Source organism: Sarcophilus harrisii, chromosome 5 (genome assembly GCF_902635505.1).
Source record: "Sarcophilus harrisii chromosome 5, mSarHar1.11, whole genome shotgun sequence".
Classification (NCBI taxonomy): Eukaryota; Metazoa; Chordata; class Mammalia; order Dasyuromorphia; family Dasyuridae; genus Sarcophilus; species Sarcophilus harrisii.
In genome coordinates this window covers 67,125,270-67,153,246 of record NC_045430.1, presented here as the reverse complement: position 1 = coordinate 67,153,246, position 27,977 = coordinate 67,125,270, and the positions used below count along the sequence as shown (strand labels likewise).

Sequence of the window (27,977 nt, the reverse complement as noted above, 5' to 3'; positions counted from 1 at the left end):
AATATAGGAATAGAATGGGAATAGAAAATATTCATTTTCTCAGCTGCACATGGCATTGTCCCAAGACTGATATGTCTTACAGCATAAAAACCTTGGAACCAAATGCAGAAAAGGAAAAAATTAAATGCACCCTTTTTGAATTGTAAAGCAATAAAAAATTAAAATCAATGAAGGACCTTGGAAGCATGAATTAAAAATTAACTATTTTAATTAGAAACTAAATAATCTAATCTTAAAGAATGAGTGAGTCAAGGAATAAATCATAGAAACAATTTCATAAAAGAGAAAACAATGAGACAACTCTAAAATTTATGGGATGTAGTCAAAGCAGTACATAAGGAAACATTTATATCTCCAAATGCTTATATCAGTGAATAGAATAAGGGCAAATCAGCAATTTGGGCTGTTCTAAAAAAAAAAAAAACCTAGAAAAAAGAACAAATTAAAATCTCCCAATTAAATCCCTCATTTTAAATTCTAAATATCAAAAGAGATATAAATATACAATAAAACACATTGAATTAATAAAAGTAGGAGTTGGCTTTATTTAAAAAAATGAAAGAGACAAAGTATTGGTTAATTTATTTTATAAGAAAAGAGAAATCGAATTACAAATATCAAAAATGAAGATGAAATTAAATCAATTATTAGGAGTTATTTTGCCCAATTATGAGCCAATGAATCTGACAATCTGAGTGAAATAGCTACATATTTGCCAATATATAGATTGCTCATATTAAATGAAGAGGAAATAAAATATATAAATAACTCTATATTAGAAAAAAAAAGAAATTGAACAAGCCGTCAGATGAGCTGCTTAAGAAAAAATTCTCAGGATTAGATGCATTTGCAAGTGAATTCTACCAAATATAGGATCAAGCAATTTCAATATTATGTAAACAATTTGCGAAAATAGGCAAAGAAATCCTACCAAATTCCTATCACAACACAAATATACTGATAACTAATTATGGAAAAGCAAAAATGGAGAAAAAATCTATAGAGAAATATTTCTAATGAATATTGATGAAAAAATTTTAAATAAAACACTAACAAGGAAATTACTGCAATATATCACAAAGATCATACATTATAAACAAGAATAACAAATCAGGAACACAGGCCTGGTTCAATATTAAGATAATTGCCAATGTAACTGATCATATCAATATCAAAACCAACAAAAATCATATCTCAATAGAGCAGAAAATCTTTTGACCAAACACAATATTCATCCCTATTAAAAAACACCAGTAAGCATAAGAATAAATATTTTCCTTAAAATGATAGGCAGTAATTATCCAAAACTATTTAGGAAAAATTATCTATAATGGGGATAAGCCCTTCTTAGTGAGATGTGGTGAAATGAGGATGGCCATTATCATTAATATTATTTAATATTGTTCTAGAAATGCTACTAATAGTAATGAGAAAAGAAAAAGAAAATGGAGGAATCAAAACAGTCAATGAAGAAACAAAACTACCACCACTGATCGAAAATATGATTGCATACTTAGGGAATCTTAGCAGATCAACAACAAAAACAAACAATAACAACAACAAACTCCATTAAATAATAGCTTTAGCAAAGTTATATAATATAAAATAAATCTGCATAAATCATCAGCATTTTTACATATTATCTACAAATTCCAGCAGGAAGAGATAGAGAAGCTATATAAAATAATTTCAAATATTACAAAATACTTGGGAGTCTACCTGCCAAGGGAAACCTAGGAACTATAAGAACACAATTACAAAACACTTATCATTAAAGCAGTAGATAAAAACAATTCGAGGGATATTAACAGGTATTAATTCATGGGTAGACTGAACCAATATAAAAAAAAATGACAAATCTACTTCAATTTGCTTATTAAGTGTGATACCAATCAGATTACCCCCAAAGTATTTTGTAGACCTACAAAAATGATAATAAAGTTAATTTGGAAGAACAAAAGATCAGGAATATCAAGAGAATCAACTTAAAAATATGAAGGAAGATAGTTTCTACTACCAGATCTCAAATTGCATTACAAAACAGTAATCATCAAAACATTCAGGTACTAAGATATATAATGGTGGATCTGTGGAATAGATTGGGTACACCAAACTCAGTAATAAATAAAAATCGTAATCTAGTGTTTTATAAACCTAAAGATCCAAGATTTGGGAATAAGAAATCATTATTTGATTTTAATTGCTGGGAAAATTAAAAAAAAAACAGTTTGAAAGAAACTAGGTATACACCAACATAAAATGGGTACTTTATTTAGATATAAATTGTGAAATTATAAGTAAATTGGGGGAACATGGAATATTTTACCTATCAGATTTATGAATAAAGGAAGAATTTACAACCAAAAAAGAAACACAGAGCCTTCCATGGGTAATGTTGATTACAAAAAATTAAACAAGTTTTTGCATAAACAAAACCAATTCAGTCAATATTAGAAGAAAAGCAGGAAACTGAGAGAAATTTTATAGCAAGTTTGTCTGGTAAAGACATTATTTCTCAAATATATATAAAGCTGAGTCAGATTTATAAGAATATGAATCAATTGATAAATAGTCAAAGAGTATTAACAGAAAGTTTTCAGAAGAAATCAAAGCTATCTATAATCATGAAAAAATGCTCTAAATCCCTATCGATTAGAAAAATGCAAATTAAAACATATTAAGGTACCACTTCACACCTCTCAGATATGACATAAATGAATAATGATAGATATGGGAAGGGATATAAAAAATAGGCACACAAATACATTGTTGATAGAGTTGTGAACTAATTAAACTATTCTGGAGAGTAATTTGGAACTATGCCCAAATCTTATAAAACTTTGTATGCCCTTTTGACATAGCAATACCACTACTAGGTCTGTATTCCAAAGTAATAAAAAAAAAGAAAAGGAGCAATATATACAATAATGTTTGCAGCTATATTTTTGTGGTGGCAAAATTGGGATTGAAAAATTGAACACATGCCCATCAGTTGGGACATAGCTAAACAAGTTGATATATTCTGTATAGAAGAATTGCACATGTTTAACATATATTGATATGTCTAGAGGAGGTGGGGGAGAAAGGGACAGAGAAAAAAATTGGAACATATGGTTTTACAAGGATGAATATTGAAAATTATGTATTCATATGTTTTAAAAATAAAAAGCTTTAAAAATCCCAAACTGACATATGATTGTGATGGAATACTCTTGTGTTATAAGAAATACCCATTTCAGCATGCTTTCAGAAAAACCTGGGAAGACTTACATGGACTAATTCAAAATGAAAGGAAGACTAAGAGAACATTGTGCAAAGTAACAGCAATATTGTAAGATGATCAATTGTGAATAAATTAGCTATTCTCAGCAATACTATGATCTAAAACAATTCAAAAGGACTAATGACCAAAAATTGCTATCCACCTCCAAAAAAAGAATCAATGATATACAAATGTAGATTGAAGCATTTTTATTTTCTTCTTCCTTTCTCTCTTTCTGTATCTGTTTTTATTAGCCATGTAATTAATATGAAATGTTTTGCATGCCCATATATGTATAATCTATTTCAAATTGTTTATCTTCTCAAGGAGGGAAAGAGGAGAGGGGGAGGCAGAGAAATTGGAACAAAAATGTTTAAATGTGTTAAAATGTGTTTACATGTATTTAACAAATAAAAATTAAATAAAATTGTTAATCATACTGATCCTGCTGCCTAGCATCTTATATCAATTCCTCTCAACTAAACTTCTTGAAAAATCCATGTATACTTGATGACTTCAGTTCTTTCAAACTATTTGACCTCACTATATAAGTGAATGAAATTACTCTCTCAAGAATCACCCAAGATTGCTTTTTTTCCCTTTTTTTTTGGGGGGGGGGGAGCATATAGCTAATGTGGAAATATTTTCAATGTCAAAATACCTATGAGCAAAACCTCAAAGAAAAACAGGAAGTGATCTCAAGCCCCAAAAGAATCTGCTTAATCATATAAGAGAGGTAGAAGGAAAACTGGGGGAAAGAGATGAGAATGGTGCAAGAGAATTATGAAAAAAAAAAAAAAAGACTAACTTGAAAATCTGTTTAAAAAGTAGAATTGGCCAAATGGAAAAGGATATACAAAACACCCACTGAAGAAAACAATTCCTAAAATAATACAATTAGCCAAATGGGGAAAAAAGTACAAAAGCTAATTGGGCAAGTAGAAGTTAATGATTTTATGAAACATCAAGAATCAATCTAACAAATCAAAAGAATGAAAAAATGGAAGAAAATGTAAAATACTCATGGAAAAAACAAATGATCTGGAAAATAAATCAAAGAGAGACAATATCAGAATCATTGGACTATCTGAAAGTCATAATCAGAAGGATGATGTAGACAGCATCTTTTAAGAAATTATCAAGGTAAATTGTCCTGAAGTTCTGAAATCAGAGGGCAAAATAAGCATTGAAAGAATCCACTGATCACCTCAAAAAAGAGATCCCTAAATAAAAACTTCAAGGAATATAGCCAAATTTCAGAACATCAGGTCAAGGAAAAAATGCTACAAGTGGCTAGAAAGGAACAATCCAAACATCAGAAAGTTCCAATTAGGACTTGGCAACTACAACATTAAAGGAACATGATGTTCCAGTAGGCAAAGGATATAGGACCTAAAGTCACTTAGCCAAATTAAACACAATATAGCAAGGTAAAAATGGTCATTCTATTATGGGAGCCATCTGCTAGAGGCTATTGGGGATCTAATTCTGACTAGCAGAATAGATCCCTTCATGTGAGAGGATGATAACGATATAAATTGCATTCTCTAATTTCTCTCCTCTTACCTCTTGCATCCGATTTATTTCATTCCCAATTCACAAGCAACATCTGCATCAGTACAAGCTGATTTGCAATTCTTTCAAGTGTGTTATGATTTACATCTACGGGGGCTTTTGAAGAATTGACTTTCCCCTTTGCACTTAGGCATGGTCCTTAACATCATTCCATGAAATATCAGGATTTCAAACTTTGATAAGGAAAAGATCAGACCTATACCAAAAAATCTGACTTCCAATATCAAGATCCAAGAAAAACATAATAGGTAAAAAGGGGAAAGGAAATATAAAAGATTCAATAGAGTTACATTGTTTACATCAATACACAGGAGGGTGATACTTTTAATTCTTAAAAACTGAAATACTCATAGAGTTAGAGGGAATATACAAGCTCAAGTTACAAGTGAATTTGAAGGAATGACATGAAAAAATTTAAGGAATGAAAAAGAGAAGTATATTGAGTGCAGAATGAAGGGAGAAGTAAAATGGGATAAAATTATTTCACAAAAAGAAAAGTGAAAGACTTATTATGTGGAAGGGTAGGTGATGAGCATCACTTAAGCCTTACTCTTGCCAAAGAGGGAATAATACACACAATCAGCTGAATGTAGAAATCTACAATATCCAACAGATAAATAGAAGGGGAGGAGATTAAGTAAAGGAGAGAACTGACAGACAGGAAGAACAATAGGATGGAGGGAAATTCACAGATAGTAATCATAATTGTGAATGTGAATGAGATAAACTCTCCCATAAAATGGAAGCAGATAGGAGAGTGGATCAAAAAATAAAATCCTACAATGTTGTTAACAAGAAACACTTGAAACAGAGAGACACACATAAAGTAAAAGTAAGAATTTAGAGCAGAATCAATTATGCTTTGGCTGAAGCAAAAAACAAAACAAAACAAAACAAACAAACAAACCCAGTGTTGCAATCCAAATCTCAAAGTAAAAGCAAAAATAGACAATAAAAAAGGAAACTATATCTTGCTAAAAGATATAGACAATGAAGCAATATCAATACTAAACTTATATGCACAAGGTGGCTTAGCATCCACATTCTTTAATGGAGAAGTTAAGTGAGTTACAGGAAGCATATGCGTATGGGGAACCTTCATTGTGCTTCTCAGAACTCAATGGATCCAACCAAAAAATAAACAAGAAAGAAGCTAAGGAGGTAAATAGAATATTAGAAAAGTTATATATGACAGACTTTTGGAAAAAAGCTAAATGTGAACAGAAAAGAATATAACATTCTCTCAGAAGCACATAACACCTAAAAGCAGACTATTATAGAGCTTAAAAATCTCAAAACCAAATGTAAAAAGGCAGAAAAATTAAATGTATTCTTTTCAGATCATAATGCAATAAAAATTACATTAAACAAACAGCAGTGAAAAGATAGATTAAAAAGTACTTGGAAATGAAGTAATGTACTCTTAAAGAATAAGTAGGTTAAAGAACAAATAATAGAAACAATAATTTCATTAAAGAGAGTGACAAAAATAAGATAACATATCAGAATTTATGGGATGCTGCCAAAGGAAAACTTAGGGAAAAATTTATTTCTCTAAATTCTTGCATCAAGAAAATGGAAAAAGACCAGAACAAGGAATTGGGCATGCAACTAAAAAACTTGAAAAAGAAAAAATTAAAATCTCCAATTAAGCATCAAATTGGAAATCCTGAAAATCAAAGGTGACATTAATAAGATTGAAAGTTATTTATAAGCTATTAACCTAATAAATAAATCTAGAAACTGGTTTTGTGAAAAAACAAAACAAATAAAACTCAGTAATATAGACAAGCCATTAGTTAATTTGATTTAAAAAAAAGAAGACGGAATGTATCAAAACTGAAAAGATTGCAATCATCAACAATGAATTTTAAAGCAATCATTAGGAAATATTTTGCCCAATTATATGCCAATGGAATTGACAGTTTCAGTGAAACTGATAAATGTGTATGAAAATATAAATTACTCAGATCAACAGATCAGGAAATAGAAAGTCGAAATAATCTCATTTTAGAAAAAGAAATTGAATAAACGATTAATGAACTACCTAGGGACAAAATTCCTCAGGGTCAGATGGGTTCATTTGTAAATTCTACCAAACATTTAAATAACAATTAATTTTAATACTACATAAACTATTTGGAACAATAAAGACCAGGGGCAGTTAGATGGTACAATGGATAGAACATCAGTCCTGGACTGGAGGATCTAAGTTCAAATCTGATTTCAGATACTTAACACTTACTACTAGCTGTGTAACTCTGGGCAAGTTACTTAACCTCAATTGCCTCTCAAAAAAAAAAAAGAAAAAAAAAAAGAAAAACAGAGACCAATAAAATGCCTTTTATAACACAAATATGATGCTGATACTTAAACCAAGTGGAATTAAAAGAGAGAAAAATTGTAGACCAATTTCCCTAATGAATATTGACACTTAATACTTCCTAGCAGTGTGACCCTGGGCAAGTCACTTAACCCCAATTGCCAATCAGCCAACAAATAAATAATAAATAAATGAATAAAATGCAAGTAAACAACAACAAAAAGAGTGAAAATGCTATGTTGTGATCCACACCCAGTTCCCACAGGCCTCTCTTTTGGCTCTCTTCATCACAATATCATTGGTCTGAATCTTGATGAAAAAATTTTGAACAAAATACTAATGAGATGATTACAGTAATAACACCAGGATTTTACACTATATCTTATTGAGATTTGTACCAGGAATTTGGGTTTGGTTTAATATTAGGAAAACTATCAACATACTTGACTATATATATCAATAACAAAATCAATAGAAATCATGTGATTAGGGGCAACTCGGTGGCATAGTGGATAGAGCACCAGCCCTGAAGCCCTGAGGACCTGAGTTCAAATCTGATTTCAGACACTTAACATGTTCTGGCTGTGTGACCCTGGACAAGTCACTTAACCCCAATTGCCTCAGCCAAAAAAAAAAGAAATCACATGATTAATTCAATAGATGATGAAAAAGCTTTTTACAAAATATAGTACCCCTTTCTATTAAAAACACTAGAGAGAATAGGAATAAAGAGAACGTTCCTTAAAATGATAAGCAGTATATATCAAAAACCATCAGCAAGCAATATCTGTTGTAGGAAATAAGATCGGGGTGAAGCAAGGATGCCACTGTTATTCAACATTGTACTAGAAATATTAGCTATAACAGTAAGAAAGAAAAAGTAATTGAAGGAATTAGAATAGGTAGTAGGGAAACAAACTTTTTGCAGATGATATGCAGATAATATTTGCAGATAAAATTTTGAAGGTAATATATTTAGAGAACTCTAGAGCATTAGCTAACAATTTACTTAAAATAATTAGCAACTTTATCAAAATTTTAAGTGTAAGATAAACTCATATAAAATCAGCATTTATTCATATGACAAAAAAATTCCAGCTGCAAGATATAAAAAGAGAAATTCCATTTAAAATAACTGCTGTACAATATGAAATATTTGGGAATCTATCTACCAAGAAAAATCCAGGAACTATATGTACACAATTACAAAATACTTTTCACAGAAAAAGTATCAATGGTTGAGTCAATATAATAAAGATAAGAATTCTTCCTAAACTAATTTATTCAGTGCCATACCAATCAAACTACCAAAAATATTTGATAGAACTAGAAAAAATAACCACAAAATTCATCTAGAAGGACAAAAAATCAAGAGTATCAAGAGAATTAATTTTTAAAAATGCAATGGAAGGTGGGATGGCAATACCTAATCTCAAACTATAATATAAAGCAGTAATCACCAAAATGGTGTGGTACTAACAAAGAAATAGATTAGTGGATCAGTGGAATAGATTTGGTACACAAGATGCATGGTAAACTAATGTTTGATAAACCCAAAGATCCCAGCTTTTGGAATAGGAACTCACTATTTGACAAAAAACTCTTGGGAAAACTGGAAAACTATTTAAGAGTACAAACTAGGTATATTAGTATCTTACCTTGTGTAACAAGATAAGGTCAAAATGTGTGCATGACTTAAACATAAAGGGTGACACTATAAACAAGTAAAAAGAGCAAGGAATAGTCTATGTGTCATATTAGGAAGAGAATTTATGATCGATTAAGAAAGAGAATTACAAAATGCAAAACATAATTTTGATTGTATTAAATTAAAAGACTTTTGAACATACAAAACAAATGCAATTAAGAACAGAAGGAAAATAGCAAGCTGGGAAACAATATTTACAGAAATATCTCTGATAAAGACCTAATTTCTCAAATATATAGAGAATTGAGTTAAATTCATAAGAATAAAAGTTATTCCCCAATTGATAAATGGTCAAAGGCTATAAACAAGCAATTTTCAGATGAGGAAATTAAAACTATCTATAGGCATATAAAAATGCTCTACATCACTATTGATTAGAAAAATACAAATTAAAACAACTCTAAGATGCCACCTCAACTCTATCAAATTGTCTAATGTGACAAAAAGCGATAAATGTTGGAGAGGATGTGGGAAAATTGGGACACTAGTGCACTGCTGGTGAAGTTGTGAACTGATTCAACCATTCTAGAGAGCAATTTGGAACTATCTCCACAATTCTGTATACTTTTTAATATAGCAGTACCACTACTAGATGTCTATATTCTAAAGAGATCATAAAGGGAAAAGGAACTATACATGCAAAAATATTTACAGCAGCCCTTTTCATAATAGCAAAAATATTAAAAATTGAGGGAATGCTCATCAACTGGGAAACAGCTGAATATGCTGTGGCATATGAATGTAATGTAATACTATAAAAAATGATGAACAGGCAGATTTTAGAAAAACCTAAAAAAGACTTGTCTGAACTGATGCAAAGTGAAATGAGCATAACTAGGGAAACATTATACAAAGTATCAGCAACATTGTGTGACGATCAAGTATGAATCACTTAGCTCTTCTCAGCAATGCTGAGATCAAAGACAAGTACAAAGGATTCACAAAGACAAGTACAAAGGATTCACAAAGGAAAATACTATCCATAGCCAGAGAAAGAGCTGAGTGACTCTGAATGCAGACTAAAGCATATTTTTTCAATTCATTCTTTCTCATCTTTTTTTTTTCTTTTTGATATGTTTTTTTTTTTTTTTTTTTTTTTTTTACCACTGTGACTAATAAGGAAATATGTCTTATACGATAGCACACATATAAATCATATCAAACTACCTATCATCTTTGTTTTTTTCACTTAATAATATTTTATTTTTCCCATTTACATGTAAAGAGAGTTTTCAACATTCATTTTTGATTTTGAATTCCAATTTTTTTTTTTTTTTGGTTCTTATCTTCTGTGATTCCCCTTGGCATCTGATACTGAACCAAAATTACCATTAAGTGATTACAGTGGACAAGGTATTCTACTAAGCATTGGGATAGAAAGAGAAAAACCACAATCCCTGCCCTCAAGAAGTATATGTGACCTTCAAAATCCTTTCTTCTTAATATAATCCTCTACCTTCTCCTGTATGAACCTGAACAAGTCACTTCAACTTCATTGATAAAATGTGTATTTTTAGAGTTTTCACAGAATGTGTGAAAAATATTCTATAGCCATGTAATTCAACTTTCCAGCAATCCTGGGATATTCATCAAATTTAACATTCATAAGATTTATAAAGAAAGGCATTTATAAAGAAGAGTCTACTCTGAAGGGAGATAAGATTAGTCATTTGAAATAAGTCACCTTTGATTAAAATATTGGTTTTATGTTGTAAAGTTAAAATTCAGATATGTGTATAATTAAATAGATATAACCAATGTCAGCAAGGAGTCATTACTAAAATTTTATATTTTATATTTTATATAATGTGCCTCCACAGAGGCATTCTAAACTTAACTGATTAAAATACTTAGTGTGTTACTCTACCTTTACATGTGGTTCCATTTCCTGTATAGCCAGGGTTACAGACACAATTATGCCCTCCAATAGTGTTGAAGCATAGTGCATTTTTGTCACAGTTGTGCTGATTTGTAATACATTCATCATGCTCTGAAAGTGTAAAAAATACATTATCATTAAAGACTGAGTTTGAAGACCATTTCCAGGCAGTAAAAACTTGTTTTAAATAATGATTTTTTTCAAAAAGTGTTAAGTGAAAGGACACAGAAATATCACGTTCTTTCATAACTTCTTCAGAGGGGGAAATGTAGTATCAGAACAGTTTTCAGAGATCATTTAGTCTGACAGGAATTCCAAAATATTTCAGCCTTTACAAATAATCATCCAATTTCTGCTTGAAGATTTTTAAATAACTCATATTCATTTTACATTAGAATGGTTCTTAAAGTTATATCATTTTATCTGAAAGCAAGAAGAGTTTGGTTTCTGAAGAAGAAAGTACTTCTGAGATAGGACTCTATATAAAGCAATCTTCAGCAAGTGAAAATTAGCCATGTGATAAATTCAGAAGTAATCTCTATAGTAGACTTCAAAATCATCCAGACACATGAATAAGTGTGGATATATAGTATATTTCTAGATTTCCACAAATGACAGCTCAAAAGAGAACTGTCACAATGAATAATAATTGCAAGAAGATTCCAAATTTAAACTTTTGCTGTTCTATAAGAAACTCTGTCACTGTAATTACTCTATTGATCCTCTATGCATCTATTCTTCCAAATGCTCATTCTTATCTAGTCACTGTCTAAACAGGAGACATATCCTACAATCCTATAATTGAAAGTATTTAAACTATTTAATTCCTCCCACAATGTCGGTAGTAGTTCCTTTTAAATGTACAATTCATGCAATTTTCCTTTTACTCATTTCCCCATAAAATGTATTGTGTTGGACCACAGGGGAAAAACAAACAAACTCCCATTCCTGAATCTTTGAATTTACCTCCCTTATATTTCCTTTACCTTTATAGTGATATATATGTATATATATATATATATATATATATATATATATATATATATATATATATATATGTTGTATTGCAGAGAATGCAAGGTTGTTTTTAATTTTTAATTTGTTGAACAAAATTCCAAATTAAAAGCTCTCTTCCTTCATAGTGTCTCATACAAATATTAAATCATCTAAAATTCCTTGAATCCTAAAATTCCAATAAATCAACAATTATTAACATGCTACAAACTGTACTAAATGTTGGGAATACAAAAAAAAAAAAAAAGCAAGAGAGTGACTACTCTCAATGAGCTTACAGTCTAATGAGGGAGACAATATGCAAACAAATACATACAAAGCACCCTACACACAGGATAAATAGGAAATTATAGTGTTTTGTTTTTTCAATTACATGAAAAGAGAGTTTTCAACATTAATTTTGTAAGATTTCGAATTCCAAAATTTCCCCCCCTTTCTCTCCCTTTCCCAAGACAGCAAGCAATATGATATAGATTATATATGGATGATAATTTTAAATATATTTCTATAATTGTCATGTTGTGAAAGAAAAATCAGAACAAAAGGGGAAAAACATAAGAAAGAAAAAGAAAACAAATATACAAAAGGGGAAAATAGTATGCTTTGATTCACATTCTGTCTCCATAATTCTCCTCCTGGTTGTGGATGGCATTTTGAATTCCAATTCTGTTGGAATTGTCTTGGATAAATGTGTTGCTGAGAAGTTTATTATAGTTGATCATCATATAATCTTACTGTTACTGTGTATGATATTTTCCTGGTTGTACTTACTTCACTTAGCATCAGTTCAAATAAATCTTTCCAGGCTTTTCTGAAATCAGTCTGCTCATCATTCATCATCTTACATTCATATACCATGACTTCTTCAGCCATTTCCCAATTGATAAGCATCATTCAATTTCTATTTCCTTGTCACTACAAAAAGAGTTACTCCAAACAATTTTGCACATGTGGATCCTTTCCCCTCTCTTATGATCTCTTCAGGATAACAGACCCAGTAGTGACATCACTGGATCAAAGACTATGCAGTTTTATAGCCCTTTGGACACAGTTCCAAAGTGGTCTCCAGAATGGCTGGAACAGTTCACAACTTTACCAACAGTGCATTCGTTCCCCAGTTTTCCCACATCCTCTCCAAAATTAATCATTATCTTTTCCTGTCATCTTAACTAATCTGACAGGTTTGAGGTGATACCTCAGAGTTATTTTAATTTTCATTTATTTAAACATTAGTGACATAGAGCTTTTTTAAATAGACTATAAATGGTTTTAATTTCTTCATTTGAAAATTGTCTGTTCATATCCTTTAACCATTTCTCAGTTGGGGAATGACTTTTATCCTAATAGATTTTATTCAATTATCTATATATTTTTAGAAATAAGGACTTTAACACAAACACTGCTTGTAAAAATTGTTTCTCAGCATTTTGCTTCCCTTCTAATCTTGACTGTATAGGTTTTATTTCCAAAACCTTTTAAGTTTAACATAATCAGAATTATCCATTTTGCATTTTATAATCTTCTCTATTTCTTGTTTTGTCATAAATTTCTCCTTCTCTGAAGATCTGACAAATGAACTATCCCTTGCTCTACTAATTTGCTTGAAGTATTACCCTTTAAATCACAAACCCATTTAGACTTTATTTTGGTATAGAGTGTGAGATGTTGATCTATGCTTAATTTCTGCCATACTATTTTCTGGTTTCCCCCATGATTTTTGTCAAATAATGAATTCTTATCCCAGAAGATAGAATCTTTGGGTTTATCAAATGGTAGGTTACTATAGCCATTGACCACTGTGTCTTGTGTACTTAACCTATTCCACTTTGTTTAACCTATATTTAACTTATTCCATCATCCATTCCATTTCTTAGCCAATGCTAAATGGTTTTCATGACTACTGCTTTATAATATAGTTCATTTGCTTCTCCAGTAAATCCTTTTGTTAGGTAATCAGAGGTTAGTAACTTGCCCAGAATCACACAGTTAGGAAGTGTCTGAGGCTAGATCTGAACTCAGGACTTCCTGACTGCAAGTCAAATGCTCTATCCACTGAGCTACCAGCTGTCTCAATATGATAAATAATCTATGGCAATTCTTCAGGAATATGGATGAAAAATCCCCTCTATCTCCAGGTAGAGAATGGATGCTGGAACTAGCTATATTTTTTCTCTTGTTCTTTTTTTCCCCCCACATTGCTAATATAGAAATATGTTTTATGTGACTTCCTATCTATAATGGTTGTCATATTTCTTGCTCAAAAAATGGCGGAGCAATGGAGGGAGAGAAAAAATTTGCAAGTGAAAATGAAAATAAAAACATTTTTTTTAAAAAAAGGTTTCCTCTAGGATAGCTCTGTTTCTTACACGAGGTGGGGAGACCTGTTCTGGAATTTTGCTCTCTGAGAAAAGTTTGATTTTTCTTTTCTTTTAAGTTGGGTGTAAAAGCATATGAATGGGATGTAGGATATTCAGGGAGGACCAGTAGCTCTGATGTTCAGACTGCTGAGCCCCTTTCAGGGTTGTTTTCCACCTTTGGTGTGTACCTGATTCACCCAACTCTCACCTATAGCTCCAAGAGGAAGCAGCATGTGCAGTGGCTATTACCCCATTAAAATGTTCTCACAGATGAGCTAAACCAGGTTGAAATCAAACAACAGGTTTCAAACCTATCACTGAGTTGGGGGGATGGTATCTGCTCCAAGAGTGTGAAGACTTTTTCCTTGAAAAATGGGTAGATAAGAACAATTTGTTCCAATGGCCGTGAAGGCGGTTGAAGCAGGTGTTGTGGAACACTTAGAGCTTGTTAGACATCAAAGATGCCCATGTTTTCCATTGCATCCTCAAGCCATCACTGGTCATCTTGATTTTTTTTTTTTTATTTAATAGCCTTTTATTTACAGGATATATGCATGGGTAACTTTACAGCATTAACAATCGCCAAACCTCTTGTTCCAATTTTTCACCTCTTACCCCCCCCCACCCCCTCCCCTAGATGGCAGGATGACCAGTAGATGTTAAATATATTAAAATATAAATTAGATACACAATAAGTATACATGGTCATCTTGATTTTTGTCTTGCCACTGGACTTTGATGACTCTGGAAGGGAGAAGCCAATGGCTGTAAGAACTTTGCTTCACTTAAATTAGATTTCTAAATTAAATTATAAGTGTACAGGAAAAAAGTCATCAGCCATACTCCTTTTACCATTTTTACCTACCTCAAAGTCCTGCTCTGACAGGCAAGTCACAAAGCAGCTGATGTGGATATAATGGAAGCTGTAGTCACAAGTGGCCCAGGCTATAGGGTGGTCTTCTCACTGAACTGAAGCAGCAGTGGGATTGAGAAGTCCACTGGCTATCTGAACAGCTTTTTTGAAGCACTGCACAACTCACTTCCTGGCATGAGGAAGGGGCTAGAAAAGGTACCCTAAAAATTATCTGCTTTACCCAACCCTGGCCTGCTTCCTATGGCAGGTGGCGGTCCCGCCCTGTGGTCAAAACACAAAAAAAAATGTTCAAAAACTTCTGCAAAGCTGATTCTACTTGCCATCAATACATGAAATATGTCCGCTCTTAAGAACAACATGAAACCCAGTAGACCTAAAAGATGAACAGCTCTTGTTGCAAAAGAATTCAGCAGGTTTTATATCTATATATTAGCCCTGAGTGAAACAAGGCTGGCAAATGAAGGCTAATTTATCAAAGTCAGCTAGAAAAACATTTTCTGAAGTGGCTGAAGTAATGGGGAACATTATGAACCTAATATAGGTTTTGCAATTAAAATGAATCAAGTCAACAAGCTTCTATGCCTCCCCAAGGGAAACCTAATGAGATCAAAGAAAAATTTTATGGAGACCTGGAAACTCTCATCATCAATGTGCCCCCCAAAAAACAACCTTATAATTCTGAGTGACATTAATTGCAGAGTAGGCTCACACTACCTGACATGTCAAGGGGTCATTGGGAGTAATAAAGTAATAAAGTCACTTTTTATGAAGACTCACGTGTGTCATCAAACCAAAACTGTTTTCCATTTACCTAAAGACAATAAAATTTCATGGATGCAATTTTATAGTAAATATTAGCATATAATCCAGGGGTCCTCAAATTTTTAAAATAGGGGGCCAGTTAATTGTCCCTCAAGACTGTTGGCGGGCCGGACTATAGTAAAAACAAAAACTTTGTTTTGTGGGCCTTTAAATAAAGAAACTTCATAGCCCTGGATGAGGCGGATAATCGTCCTCAGCTGCTGCATCTGGCCCGCGGGCTGTAGTTTGAGGACCCCTGTAATAAACTATCTCATTGTAAGGAGAGGAAAGATGGGATGTGAGAGGAACAATGTGATGTGGGGCACAGAGTATTGACATGCTCATAGACTCTCCAAGCTAATTCATTCATACCAATAAAAGCATCAGCTTCAAGGCAAGACAGTGACCAGAAATGCTAATGTCAACAGATTAGAGTGCTTCCACGTGTGAACACTGATAACTTGAAAGCAAAGTTGAGTCAATACGTGGTGGGCAATAGTGAGGCAGAAAGAGTGGGCAGCTTTCAGAGATCTGGTGCCCAGAACGACATTTATTCATCTAGGCCAGAACACTTGCAAACAACAAGATCAGGGTGAAAATGATGGGGAAATTCAGAAGCTATTAGACAAAAAAGTGAGGATTCCACAGGGTTTACCAATAGAATAGTTCATGTATCACTTAAGTGAAACTGAGAGATGCAGGATTCTTGGCTTGGTAAAAAGGTAAATGATATTCAGTTTCATGCTCAAAGCAAGAATCCAAAGGCTTTTATGATGCTCTGAAGGCTATTTGTGGAACAAAGATCTGTGATTCATCTCAACTACTCAGTGCTGATGGAGCAACATTGATTAATGATAAGGAGAGAAGGCTCTAATACTAGTGTTCTCAACAGATATCATCAATTAATACTGGAGCCAATGCAAATTGGAGTCAATCCCTCTGTAGCCAAACTTCCAACTGAAGAAAAGGTTTTGCATGCCATTAAGCTACTGTCACGTGGAAAAGTGCCCGGTGCTAATTCTATTCCATCTGAGATTTATAAGGCATGGGGTCCATTGCTCATACAAAAGCTGACTGAAATTTTCTTAGTTAATGGTAAGAGGAGGTTATTCCCCATGAGTTCAAGGATAGGTTATCCTATGACAATCAAGGTTCTTGCCAGAATCTTCTTTAGTAGGCAGATTATTCACTTGGAAGATGGTCCTCTATCTGAGGGCCAGTGTGGCTTCAGAAAATGGTGTGAAAAAGCTGGTATAGTGTTTGTTGTTCGAGCCCTCCAGAAGAAATGTCAGGAGTAGAAGAGAAATCTGAACACAACATACATTCATCTAACCAAGAACGATGATAACTACTGTCAGCCATGAGGACTGGTAGAAAAGTATGGAAAAATTGGGTTGCCTGAAGAAGTCTATTAGTTTCATAAGGGTACACTTGACTGGATTCTGAATAATGGGCAATATTCCCGTGCTTTCTCAATTACCAATGGACTGAAACAGAGCTGGGTGCTTGCTCCCATCTTTTCAACATGACGTTTCTGTGATGCTGTTGGATCCATTGAACAAGGATGAAAATGGCATCAAGATCAGTTACTACATTGACAATAAACTGCTCAATTTGAAATGGTTACAAGTCAAGACTAAAAGTGGAGGGGGAATGTTGCAGATGATTATACATTCAATGCAGCCTCTGAGGCTGAGATAGTCACAAAATATGGATCAATTCTCTACTGCTTGTGCTAACTTTGACCTAACAATTAACACCAAGAAAACATAGGTTCCCTACCAGCTGGAACCACACCATCTATAATAAATCAGCTATAGAAAATGGAGAAATTTTGAATGCTATGGATAGGTTGAAGGTGCATAGAACTATTGGGCTGTCCTCAGTATTGCATGCCTGTGAAACCTGGATAGTATACCAGTGCCATTCCAGGAAATTGAATTACTTCCACATGAATTATCTTGGAAAGATTCTGAAGATCACCTCCTGGTAATATAAGATACCAAACACTGAGATCCTTTCTCAAGCTGAACTGCCAAACATTTAAACTCTACTACTCAGAGTGGAATTCTAGTGGGCTGGCTATATATTGTTCTACTGCCAAAAGTATGTTTGCCTAAAAGACTATTTCATAGAGAACTCACACACAGCAGACACTTACATGGAGATGAGAAGAAGCATGTTCTTCAAGAATGAAGGACAATAAACAACCAATCAGTGATTAAATCTATGATGTATACAGATGAGCCATCATAAAAGAGGCTCAGTGTGAAGGGGAAACAGTGAGTACCCTAGTCCCCCAACCCTGCCACAGACACAGGAATGGTTTTGTTACGGCGCTTGACATACAACTAGACCCAGAGTAAGGAATCCTCAGTTAGGGAGAGAGATGGCCAGAATCCCAATTGTCTTTGGTGCCAGTCGAGCATTGTACCACATCAGCCTTTTTGCAAGCAATAAAACAGGTATTAATCTTACAAAATGTTATTTGTTAAACCGTATTAGCAAAAATTTGGAAGTATAAAAGAATATTAATAACTGAATTTTATTATGAACTGTGCCATACAGATTTTTGTTGATTTTTTAAAAATGCAACACTCTAGAGAAGATATTTTTTAAAAAGGATAATGCAGAATTTCTACAAATTACTAAAGCTCTATCAAGGATTTCAAACCATAGACTTTGCCGAGACACTCCAAAAGAATTGCTGAAGACAGCAAATATTAAAATAGAGTGGAAGGAGGGAGAAAAAAGGATCAATTTAATCAATCCATTATCCAGCCCCAATTAAAGTAAATGAAAATGTGCAACTGCTCAATAACTCCCTTCCATGAGAACAATTAATCTTGTGAAGTGAGAAGTAATGTTCGTGTATATATATCAATAGATTGATCCATCATAGGCTTAAGAATAGGTTAGAAAAGTCTTTGTTCCACTTAGAAGTCTTTGAAAGCCAGCAGAGAAAGGAAGTCATATTGCATAGAAAATGTATCAACATTGGCTAAGGAAAACTAATTTCTCCTTGAGGATTTTCTATAAGGTAGCAAAAAAAAATTAAACCCAGCAATATAATAAACATGTAATGAGTCAGACAAGCTTATGATAGAATTATTTTAGGGGGATAAGAGTTTTGTCTTAGCCTTGGTCTCTTGCTCCTTCCTTCTACATTTGGCTAGAGAAAGACCTTGTGAGCCTCAAATAATCTGGAAGATTTTATATTTTCCATAGGCAACCTCAAGGCATATATGGAAAAACTAACAATAATCATTTTATAATAGGAATCAAATTGGGCACAGTAAAGAAAGAGTGAAGGCTATTCAGGAATTCCCATGGAAAAGTTGTACTACACCACAAGCAAACATCTTGACAATTCTCACAAAATTCCTTCCAAAGATTATTATTACCTTTCATGTTCAATAAATTTGAGTCCCACTTTTCCATCACAGACTTTTGGTAGGTTAGTCTAACAGCTATACCAACATACCAAATAACCATTTCCAAAAGAAGTCTGCTGATTACTGATTATCAACTGATAAACAATAGAGGAAACACACCAATGAGTGCTGGCTATTCCATTAGAGAGAGACTCTTTTAATTATCTAAAACTTCCTCTAGATTCTCATAGGAAAGACAGACAGTCTTGCTCTAGGGACTCAATTTATTCCTGTGAGTAGGTGGTTGAGAGAGTAGCCACGAAACATATTATATAATTAGAGAGAAGAGAAGAGTATTAGAATATAATGGATTTATTCCATTATATTCCTTTCTCAAGCTGAACTGCCAAACATTTAAACTCTACTACTCAGAGTGGAATTCTAGTGGGCTGGCTATATATTGTTCTACTGCCAAAAGTATGTTTGCCTAAAAGACTATTTCATAGAGAACTCACACACAGCAGACACTTACATGGAGATGAGAAGAAGCATGTTCTTCATTCCATTCCATTCCAATACTGATTAGAGAGAGAGAGAGAGAGAGAGAGAGAGAGAGAGAGAGAGAGAGAAAGGAGGAGGAGGAGGAGGAAGAAATAAGGAAGAAGGAGGGGGAGGAAAGGAAGATGGAGAAGAAGAGAGAAGAGAGGAGAAGGAGGAAGAAAGAAAGAGGGAGGGAGAGGGAGAAGGGGAAGGAAAAGGAAGGAGATGAAGAAGAGGGAAGGAGGAAATGTGTAGGTTATCTATAGGAACAATTTACAAATCTATTCCTTTAAATCCATCCTCCATCTAGAGTTCTAGATTAGCTGTTCTAACTACATCATTACCTAGGAATTCTACCAGAACCATAAATCCAACTTGTCCAAGATTCAAGTTGTAATTTTCTCCTCATTATCTGCTCCTCCTCATGCATTTAGTTGTGTCAGTGGTACATCCCAGTCATTTGGGATTAAGTCTTCAAAGTCACTTCATTTATGATTTCCAGAAGCCTAAGAGATATGTCTTATTCTTCTTTAGATCCTTAACAGGGCAGTGACTAATACAGGGCCTTACACATCTATTTCATAAATATTTGTTAAATGGCTTATGGTAATCAACCAATGCTATTCATTTTCATAATAACATCAAAGTGTTTATCAAAGCAGACAGCTAGGTAGTGCAATAGAGCACTTGGCTTGGCTTAAGGAAGATCTGAGTTCAAATGTGTCCTCAGACACTAATTAGCTGTGTGATGGTGGGCAAATTATTTAGCACCTATTTATATCACTTCCTCAATCTGTAAAATGGAGACACACAGGGAAAGAAAATGGTAAATGGGTCTAGTATTTTTTCTTAGGAAAACAAAATCGACAAATTTCAAATATGATTGAAGAATAATTCACCAAAGCAACCTGTGTTTTGGTTAACTATATTTAAATATTTCAAAAATGTATAACTCCAGTGATATGAGTCACTCTTCCGACTTTGATAAATTTAACTCTCCATGCATAGGAGGACAGTTTTAATTTATTGTTGTGTTCTAAAATAATTCAATATCCTAGAGGCAATCTAGCTGAGCAGAAGCCAAATATTCAATCTGCTACTGAGTATAAACTCAAAGTTTTTCTAGCTCTGTTAGGACCTGTTAGGGCTTATTATTCAATGCCAACATGAGAAGAGGACTTTAGTGGAAATTGGTTACTATATTTCTTTTAATTTCTTGAATTTTCTTAATTTTTTCCCAAATACAATATATATAAAATTATATATATCTGCAATATTGAAGGGATAGATACTAGTTTATTCACTATTATGGGAATCAAAGAAGTTATTTTTTAGCTACTAAATGTAGAAAAAATGGAGGGACAGAAAGTGACAATATGATTCCTGATTCTCTAGCAGTCTGATATTTGACAAGTTAACAATTTGACAAATGCAGTGGTTTTTTTTCTTAATCTTTATCCTTTATTATCTTTCTGCAACTTATCCTCCTCCCTATTTAACTTCTCCTTCTTTGCTGGATCTTCATCCAGGTCACATCTGCTGTGGTCACACTTATAGGTGTCCCAAAGATCCTAGTAATGTAGTATTTAATAAATCTAAAGACTCAAGCCGTCAGGATAAAAACTCACTATTTGACAAAAACTTCTGGGAAAAATGGAAAACAATAGAATACAAACTATGTATATACTAATATCTGATCCCATGTACCAAGATAAGGTCAAAATGGGTGCATGATTTAACCTTAAAAGATGATACCATAAGCAAACTAGAAATATAAGGAATAGTCTGTCTGTGATATATATGGAGAAGAGAAGACTTTATGACAAAACAAGAGAGAGAAATGCAAAATGTAAAATAGATGGGTTAAAGAGAAACAATACAGACATATATATATATATATAATACATATGTATGTGTATATACATCTAGATATCTCTCTCTATATATATCTCAAGAAGGTATAGAACATTTCAAAATTTATAAAGAAATAAAGGGAGGATAGGAGAAGGGGAAGCATAGAAGGGTGTGTAGATAAATGTGAATGGAATGAGGTGTTTAGATTAATGGGAAAAAAATCCAAAGGGAGGGAAAGGTTGAGGGGGAGAGGATACTGGAGGGCTTCTTTGGGTAGGGCGAGGTTAAGTAATAGCAAAGAAAATTAGCAAGTAAAAGCAAACTAAAGAGTTAGAAGGGATGGGAACCAAAAAATAATGTGTGTGTGTGTATGTGTGTGTGTGTGTGTGTGTGTGTAGACAGATATGTTTGCATGTATGTGTATGTATGTTTGAGTGTGTGTGAATAGACATAAATATATCTGTGCTTCATTTTAGCTCACTTTAGGGAAGGCAGAGAGGAAAAAAGGGGAAAAATTCATGTGTTCAAGAAATGTAGTATGTATTTAATAAATAAATTCAAATGACAATAATAAAGCTATTAAGTATGTTTCTCTTAAAAATTAAAAAACATGAAGTTTCTACAACCTATGCTAAATTCAATTATTTTTTGAAAGAGTTAACTAATGGACTAAATTTAAAATTTAGTGCATTAATTAAGTAATAAAAATATTGGTACCACCCTAGAATTTTCAATACTGTTCACAATTTAATGAAACAAAATAATTCTTTTACTCACTTTTAGGAGAAAAGAGAATTACAAGAGAAAAAAGAAAGGGATGTAGGCAATTCTTCACATATACAATACAATGAAACAATAATAGCTGGTCAAATCACAAAAGAAATCAAGATAAAGAGATTTCAGAATATTATAGAAGAAAATACAAAACTCTATATCATAATTGATTAGGCATCTATAATTTTTAAGAAAAATATGATAATGATATATCTAGAGTGAGAAGTTCAATTAACTGCTCTACTGGGAATATTATTTGTTGCTTTAAAAGAATTGATGCCATCCAGATTTCAGAAGAATCTGGAAAGATTTGCATGCACTGATGTAAAGTGAAATGAGCAGAAACATCGTGTACAGAAACAGCAAAATTGTGTGATAATCAAATATTATTGCCTTGTTAATTATTAATTGTTAATAACTTACAAAGGTCCAAGACAATTACAAAGGATTCATAATGGAAAATGTTAACCAAATCCAAAGAAAGAACTGATGAACTCAGAATGCAGATCAAAGCATACTAGTTTTACTTTATTTTTTTCCTTATGGTTTGTTTCTTCTTTCCTGTGACTAATTAAACTTGTTTTATATGAGCACATATATAGTTTGTATCTAATTGGTTATCCTTGTAGAAAGAGAGGAGGGAAAGGAAGGAGAAAAATTTGGAAATTAAAGTTTTGTAAAAATGAATACAAAAAACTTTCTTTACTTGTAACTAAAAAATACCATTAAACATCAAGAAATGATTAAAAAATCCCACAATACTTTTCTGCCTGACAGTGTTCATAATCATTTAACTTAAAGAGTTTCATAAGTATATTATTTCTGAAAGAGAACCAAGTTATTGGGTAAAGGGTAATCAGGCTCTAATCTGTCAACATTACAAAATCAAAGAATTACTCTTCATATTTTACCAAATTTTATCAATCTCTCCAGTATTATCATTAAAGAGGGAATTAAAAAAAAAATACCCAAAATTGCATCCAAAGTAGAAGGTCAGGCTACCTTATATATTCTATAAGGAACCTTGAAGCAAAATAAATAAATAAATAAAAGAATTGATACCACTCATAGCAGAATATATTTTCAATACATTATTGTCCATTTTAAATGATAACTTTAATAATAAGTATTTGAAAACAGACTTAATTTAATTTTTATCATGTTAATACAATTTTGGAAATAAAATCTGGAATAGCTAGGTCATTAGAAAATTTTCCTAAAATTATGATTTAGTAGTCTAAATCACATATTGATTCAGTGTCTGAAATAAAACAAGTTAATAATTTAAAAATATTTCTATTTATCCCGAGTCTCATAAAACATCAAACTAAGCCAGAAACCATCAAGAAGTCAAAATGAAAATTATTAAATATTCTTGAATCCTGATATTATCCACATGTAGTTTATGAGTTACTACTGTTATACATCATGCATATCCTGCATTTTAGCAAATTTAAACAATAGGACATGAAAACATGAATCTCAAGTTGAATATTTGATTACCAGATACATTAAAAAATATCCACTAAATAAAAAATGATATATTTCATATTCTTCCTAAAAAAATACTGGAAAACATAATTCAACACATGAACTCACATCTTTCATCAGACAGAAACAAGAATAAAATCAATTGGAATTATTTTAATTTATTATAATCATCTATTTTGCCTTATGAAGAGCTTGCATGAATAGCTGGAGGAAAATGTATCATTTAAGTGAAACTTTAACTCATGAAATTTATTTGAATGATTTTGAGAGTTTTGTAGGAAATGATGTAGAATAAAACAATGCTCCAATCTTTGTAACTATGCAAAATGCTAAAAAGATATTAGTATTGTTATCAGTAGGACTGGAATTGAAAGATGTTTCAGTTTAATGAATATAATTTTCATGAAGATGAGAAATAGACCACATATAACAGATTACATATTAGATTTAGTGAAAAATTTGTTCGGGAAAAAGTTGTCAGACTGAGATGTATCTCTGTATGTCAAATTAGTTTTAAATCAAAAACATTCTTTACTAAAAATATATTTTTGGCAAAAATCAGTGAAGACATTCTTTGAAAATCAATGGGCTATATCAAATAAAGAATGTTGAGGCAACTAGGTGGTGCAGTAGATAGAGCACTGGCCCTGAAGTCAGGAGGACCTGAGTTCAAATTTGGCCTCAGACACTTAACACTTTCTAGCCATGTGACCCTGGGCAAGTCACTTAACCCCAATTGCCTCAGCAACAACAACAAAAGAATATTGTATACTTTATTTTTTCTAAGTTGTGTGCTACACATCTTTCAGATGAGAAATATTTTTAATAAACTTCTGTGAAGTTATGGAAAGCTTATTTTCCCCCAGAAAGCCTGGCATTAAACATTCACCAGGACATTATTAGTTCTAGACCTTAGCAATAAATCTCTGACTTAGAAATTGAACAAGTTTTTCCTTTAACAAGAACTAGACAACAAATTTGGACAAGACTTGTGCTTTGATGTGAGAGTTCAATTCTTGTTCATAGAAGTGGTAAGATTTTTTTGTTGTTATCTTCTTCTCCAGACTAGTTTTATTGTTTTGTTTAGGATTTTTAGAAGCAATTTTTTGTTTCTTTTATTAGGTCAGTCATTTAAAAAAAAAAAAACAGATTAAAAAAAAAACTCTCATTCTATCACTAAAATACAATTCTTTATTTATATTGTCTTAGGCTTCATGGCAAATCATGTTTTGTACCATACTATTTTTTTCTCTAACTCTTTTTACTTTTCTTAAATAAGAAGCATGAAAGACATCCCAAGTAGAATTCATTATCTTTCCCACAAAATGTGAACTTCTTTCCTTCTGTCAATGACAACATCATCCTTCCAGTCACCTCATTTCACATCCTAAGAGTCATTAAATTCCTCATTCTTATTCATGCCACATCTCCGATCAGTAGCCAAGCCTTGTCAATTATATCTCCATGACATCTTCTTTTCATTGGCTGTCTTATATTTCTAAAAAGTTTACCTTTGCATTTTTGTGTCTTTAATTTCTTTCAACGTTCAACTCTAGAATTACATTTTTGCATAAGGATGTTTTTTAAAGTTTCTAAAGCCTTTCCCCAAAATATTACTTAATTTTTTTTTTGTTTTCACTTTTTCTAGGCATATTTCAGGTTTTATAATTTGGCTGAACAACAAATCAGCAACCAAAGTCATATAAAACTTGATATTCTTCTCTTAAAGAAAAATCACAAGATATTTAATATGATATGTATGTCAATATGAAAATATAAAAGATATATCAAGCATGACTTAAAAATAGGAAACTAATACATTTACCTACTTAGTCTAAACTGTTAGTTTTTCATATTTTAAAGTATACAGTATATAGCAAAGAATTTTGTTTCATATCTTGAGGAATGTCCAGAAAAAAAAAACACAACAATAGTACTTCCCAATCAGATATGAAGAATTTTTGATTCACTGTCTATTGGTTTTATTTAAGCATAAGAAACTTTCTTATCTCCCATATTGTAAAGATAACTTTGGATGTATCCCAGATGGATTGTAAGTACCTTGAGATAAATGATTATTTCATTTTTGTCTTCATATTCCTAGTACCTACCATAGTAGAAGTGGAATTTAAGTAGGAATGTAAGAAATGTTTATGGATTGATTAAAACAGGCATTTTTTCCTTTGAAAGTATTAAAATATATCATTTGTTGTTGTAAATAACAGTCTCTTACCTGCACATGAGTAATCATCAATTCTTAGGTATCCTGTTTTGCAGATGCACATGAAAGAACCTGGTGTGTTGACACACACAGTGTTCTCCCGGCAATAATGATGTCCTTCAGCACATTCATCAATGTCTGTGAAAAAAAGAGGAATGTCAAATGATCAAGAGCTCTTTGTTAGAGCTTTTCTAATATTTTGAGGGGGAAAGTTACATTAATAGCATAAAATTCTAAAATATTTCTGTATTTCTATTTTTAAAATGAGTAATGTTCAAACTACAGAAGCAGAATTTGGTTTCTGCAAACAGTTCTTTATTCAGTTACAAAGAAGACTATGTTAACATTAATCCTTCCTAACTTTTGAAAGATATTTCCTCTATATTTCTATGAAAGAGGCTATAGAACACTTTTGTTAGCACTAAGGTGCTATTTTTGATATCCTGGATATATTTTATTTCATATGAAGAAGTAAAGCAAGGGGAGTATTAGCATTTTATGTACACTAAAAATTGGAAAAACCGTCTTAAAAATACTGTCAGTAACTTGTTTCTTTTTTTTTTCCATTCAAGTTACAGGGTATTCTACTAAGTTGAACAGATAGGAACTCACCTCTATTTTCAGATCTTCAAAAAATTGTGAAAAGAGAGAATACTCTTGAAAACTTATTTTTATACTATTTTTTCTTTTCCTTATATCACCTTTTTTTTTTTTTTTAATGTATCCCTTCCTAAAATGTCACTTCTTATTGTAAATATAACAGGGCTGAAAGGAAAAAAGCCAATGAGGGAACACAAACAGAGAATAGAAGGGTCTCACCTATTTCAGAGAATTTTCCTGTAGTCTCTGTTTCCTGTTCATTTAGTATGTAGGATAAAAGGGTGCTAAGTTAGAAATGAGAATGAATACAAAAGGTCCAAGTATAAATTGTCTTTTTCTTCCTCTAGGACATGAGATATAAAATTGACTTTTGCTTCTGGAAGCACATGTGGATAGAAGTGTCTTTCTCCCTAATGGATGGCCAGTGAACATAAAGACAATTTGGTATACAATTGTGATATACTACTACTGTGGTATAAGAAATGATGAATTCAGTAATCTTAGAAAAACATGGATAGACTTGCACATTATATGTAGTAACAGTAATATTGTTTTAAGAACTATTTCAGGTGAATAAAACATTTTGACTATTATAAATACCCAGATTAGCTATAAAGGGATATGAAGGGGGAAGCTATTCATATCTAGAGAAAAGACAAATACGTAGAAGTATATCTAGAATGACTCTACATACATACATATTTTTGTTTAATGGTATCTATCCATAGGGTGGGAGGAAAGGAAAAAAGAAATTTATATGATAACTTTATTATATTTTTAAAAGGAATAGCAAGTTGTAAATAACAGATTTGTAATTTCAAGTACAACAATCTTTTTTATTATGTTATGGAAATGCTTTTTTATTTCATAAACTAAAAATTAAATTAATAAAAATTTTTAAAAGATAGAAAAACAAAAAACAGAGACAGACTCTTCAATAGATTTTTTTTTTTTTTTTACTAAGCAGTATACAGATAGGAAACAGGAAAGAAAGGAATTGGCCTACCATGTGCCAGGCAGTGTGCCAAGCACTTCTAAATATCATCTTATTTGATGCAATAACTCTGAAAGATAGGCACAGATGATAAAACTTGAGACAAACAGAAGTTAAGTGACTGCTTCAATGTCACACAAGTAATAAGTGTCTGAGACCAAATTTGAATACAGGTCCTTCCAGTCCAAGTTATCATAGACTTAAAGAAGAATCCTAACCAAACATTTAGTAGGATTTTATGTGCATATTTCCAGAACAGGACTCTTATCAAGATTCCATTACAAGGCATATATCTCAAGGAAGTAACTGAAAAGCAAGTCTTCATATAATTACAGC

General features: G+C 32.2%; 1 protein-coding gene across 3 annotated transcripts in view; it reads right to left on the bottom strand.

Moving 5' to 3' along the window:
* The window catches only part of NELL2 (neural EGFL like 2), a 179,462-nt gene that overhangs the window by 20,604 nt on the left and 130,881 nt on the right, over positions 1-27,977 (bottom strand). For 2 of the 3 annotated variants that reach the window (XM_031940410.1, XM_031940412.1), the window contains 2 exons: positions 26,060-26,185; positions 10,736-10,858 (listed from right to left, as the gene is read on the bottom strand). In XM_031940410.1, coding sequence (XP_031796270.1) covers positions 10,736-10,858; positions 26,060-26,185 — 249 coding nt within the window. The remainder of the gene's footprint in view (positions 1-10,735; positions 10,859-26,059; positions 26,186-27,977) is intronic. The other variant, XM_031940411.1, reaches the window with a different exon arrangement.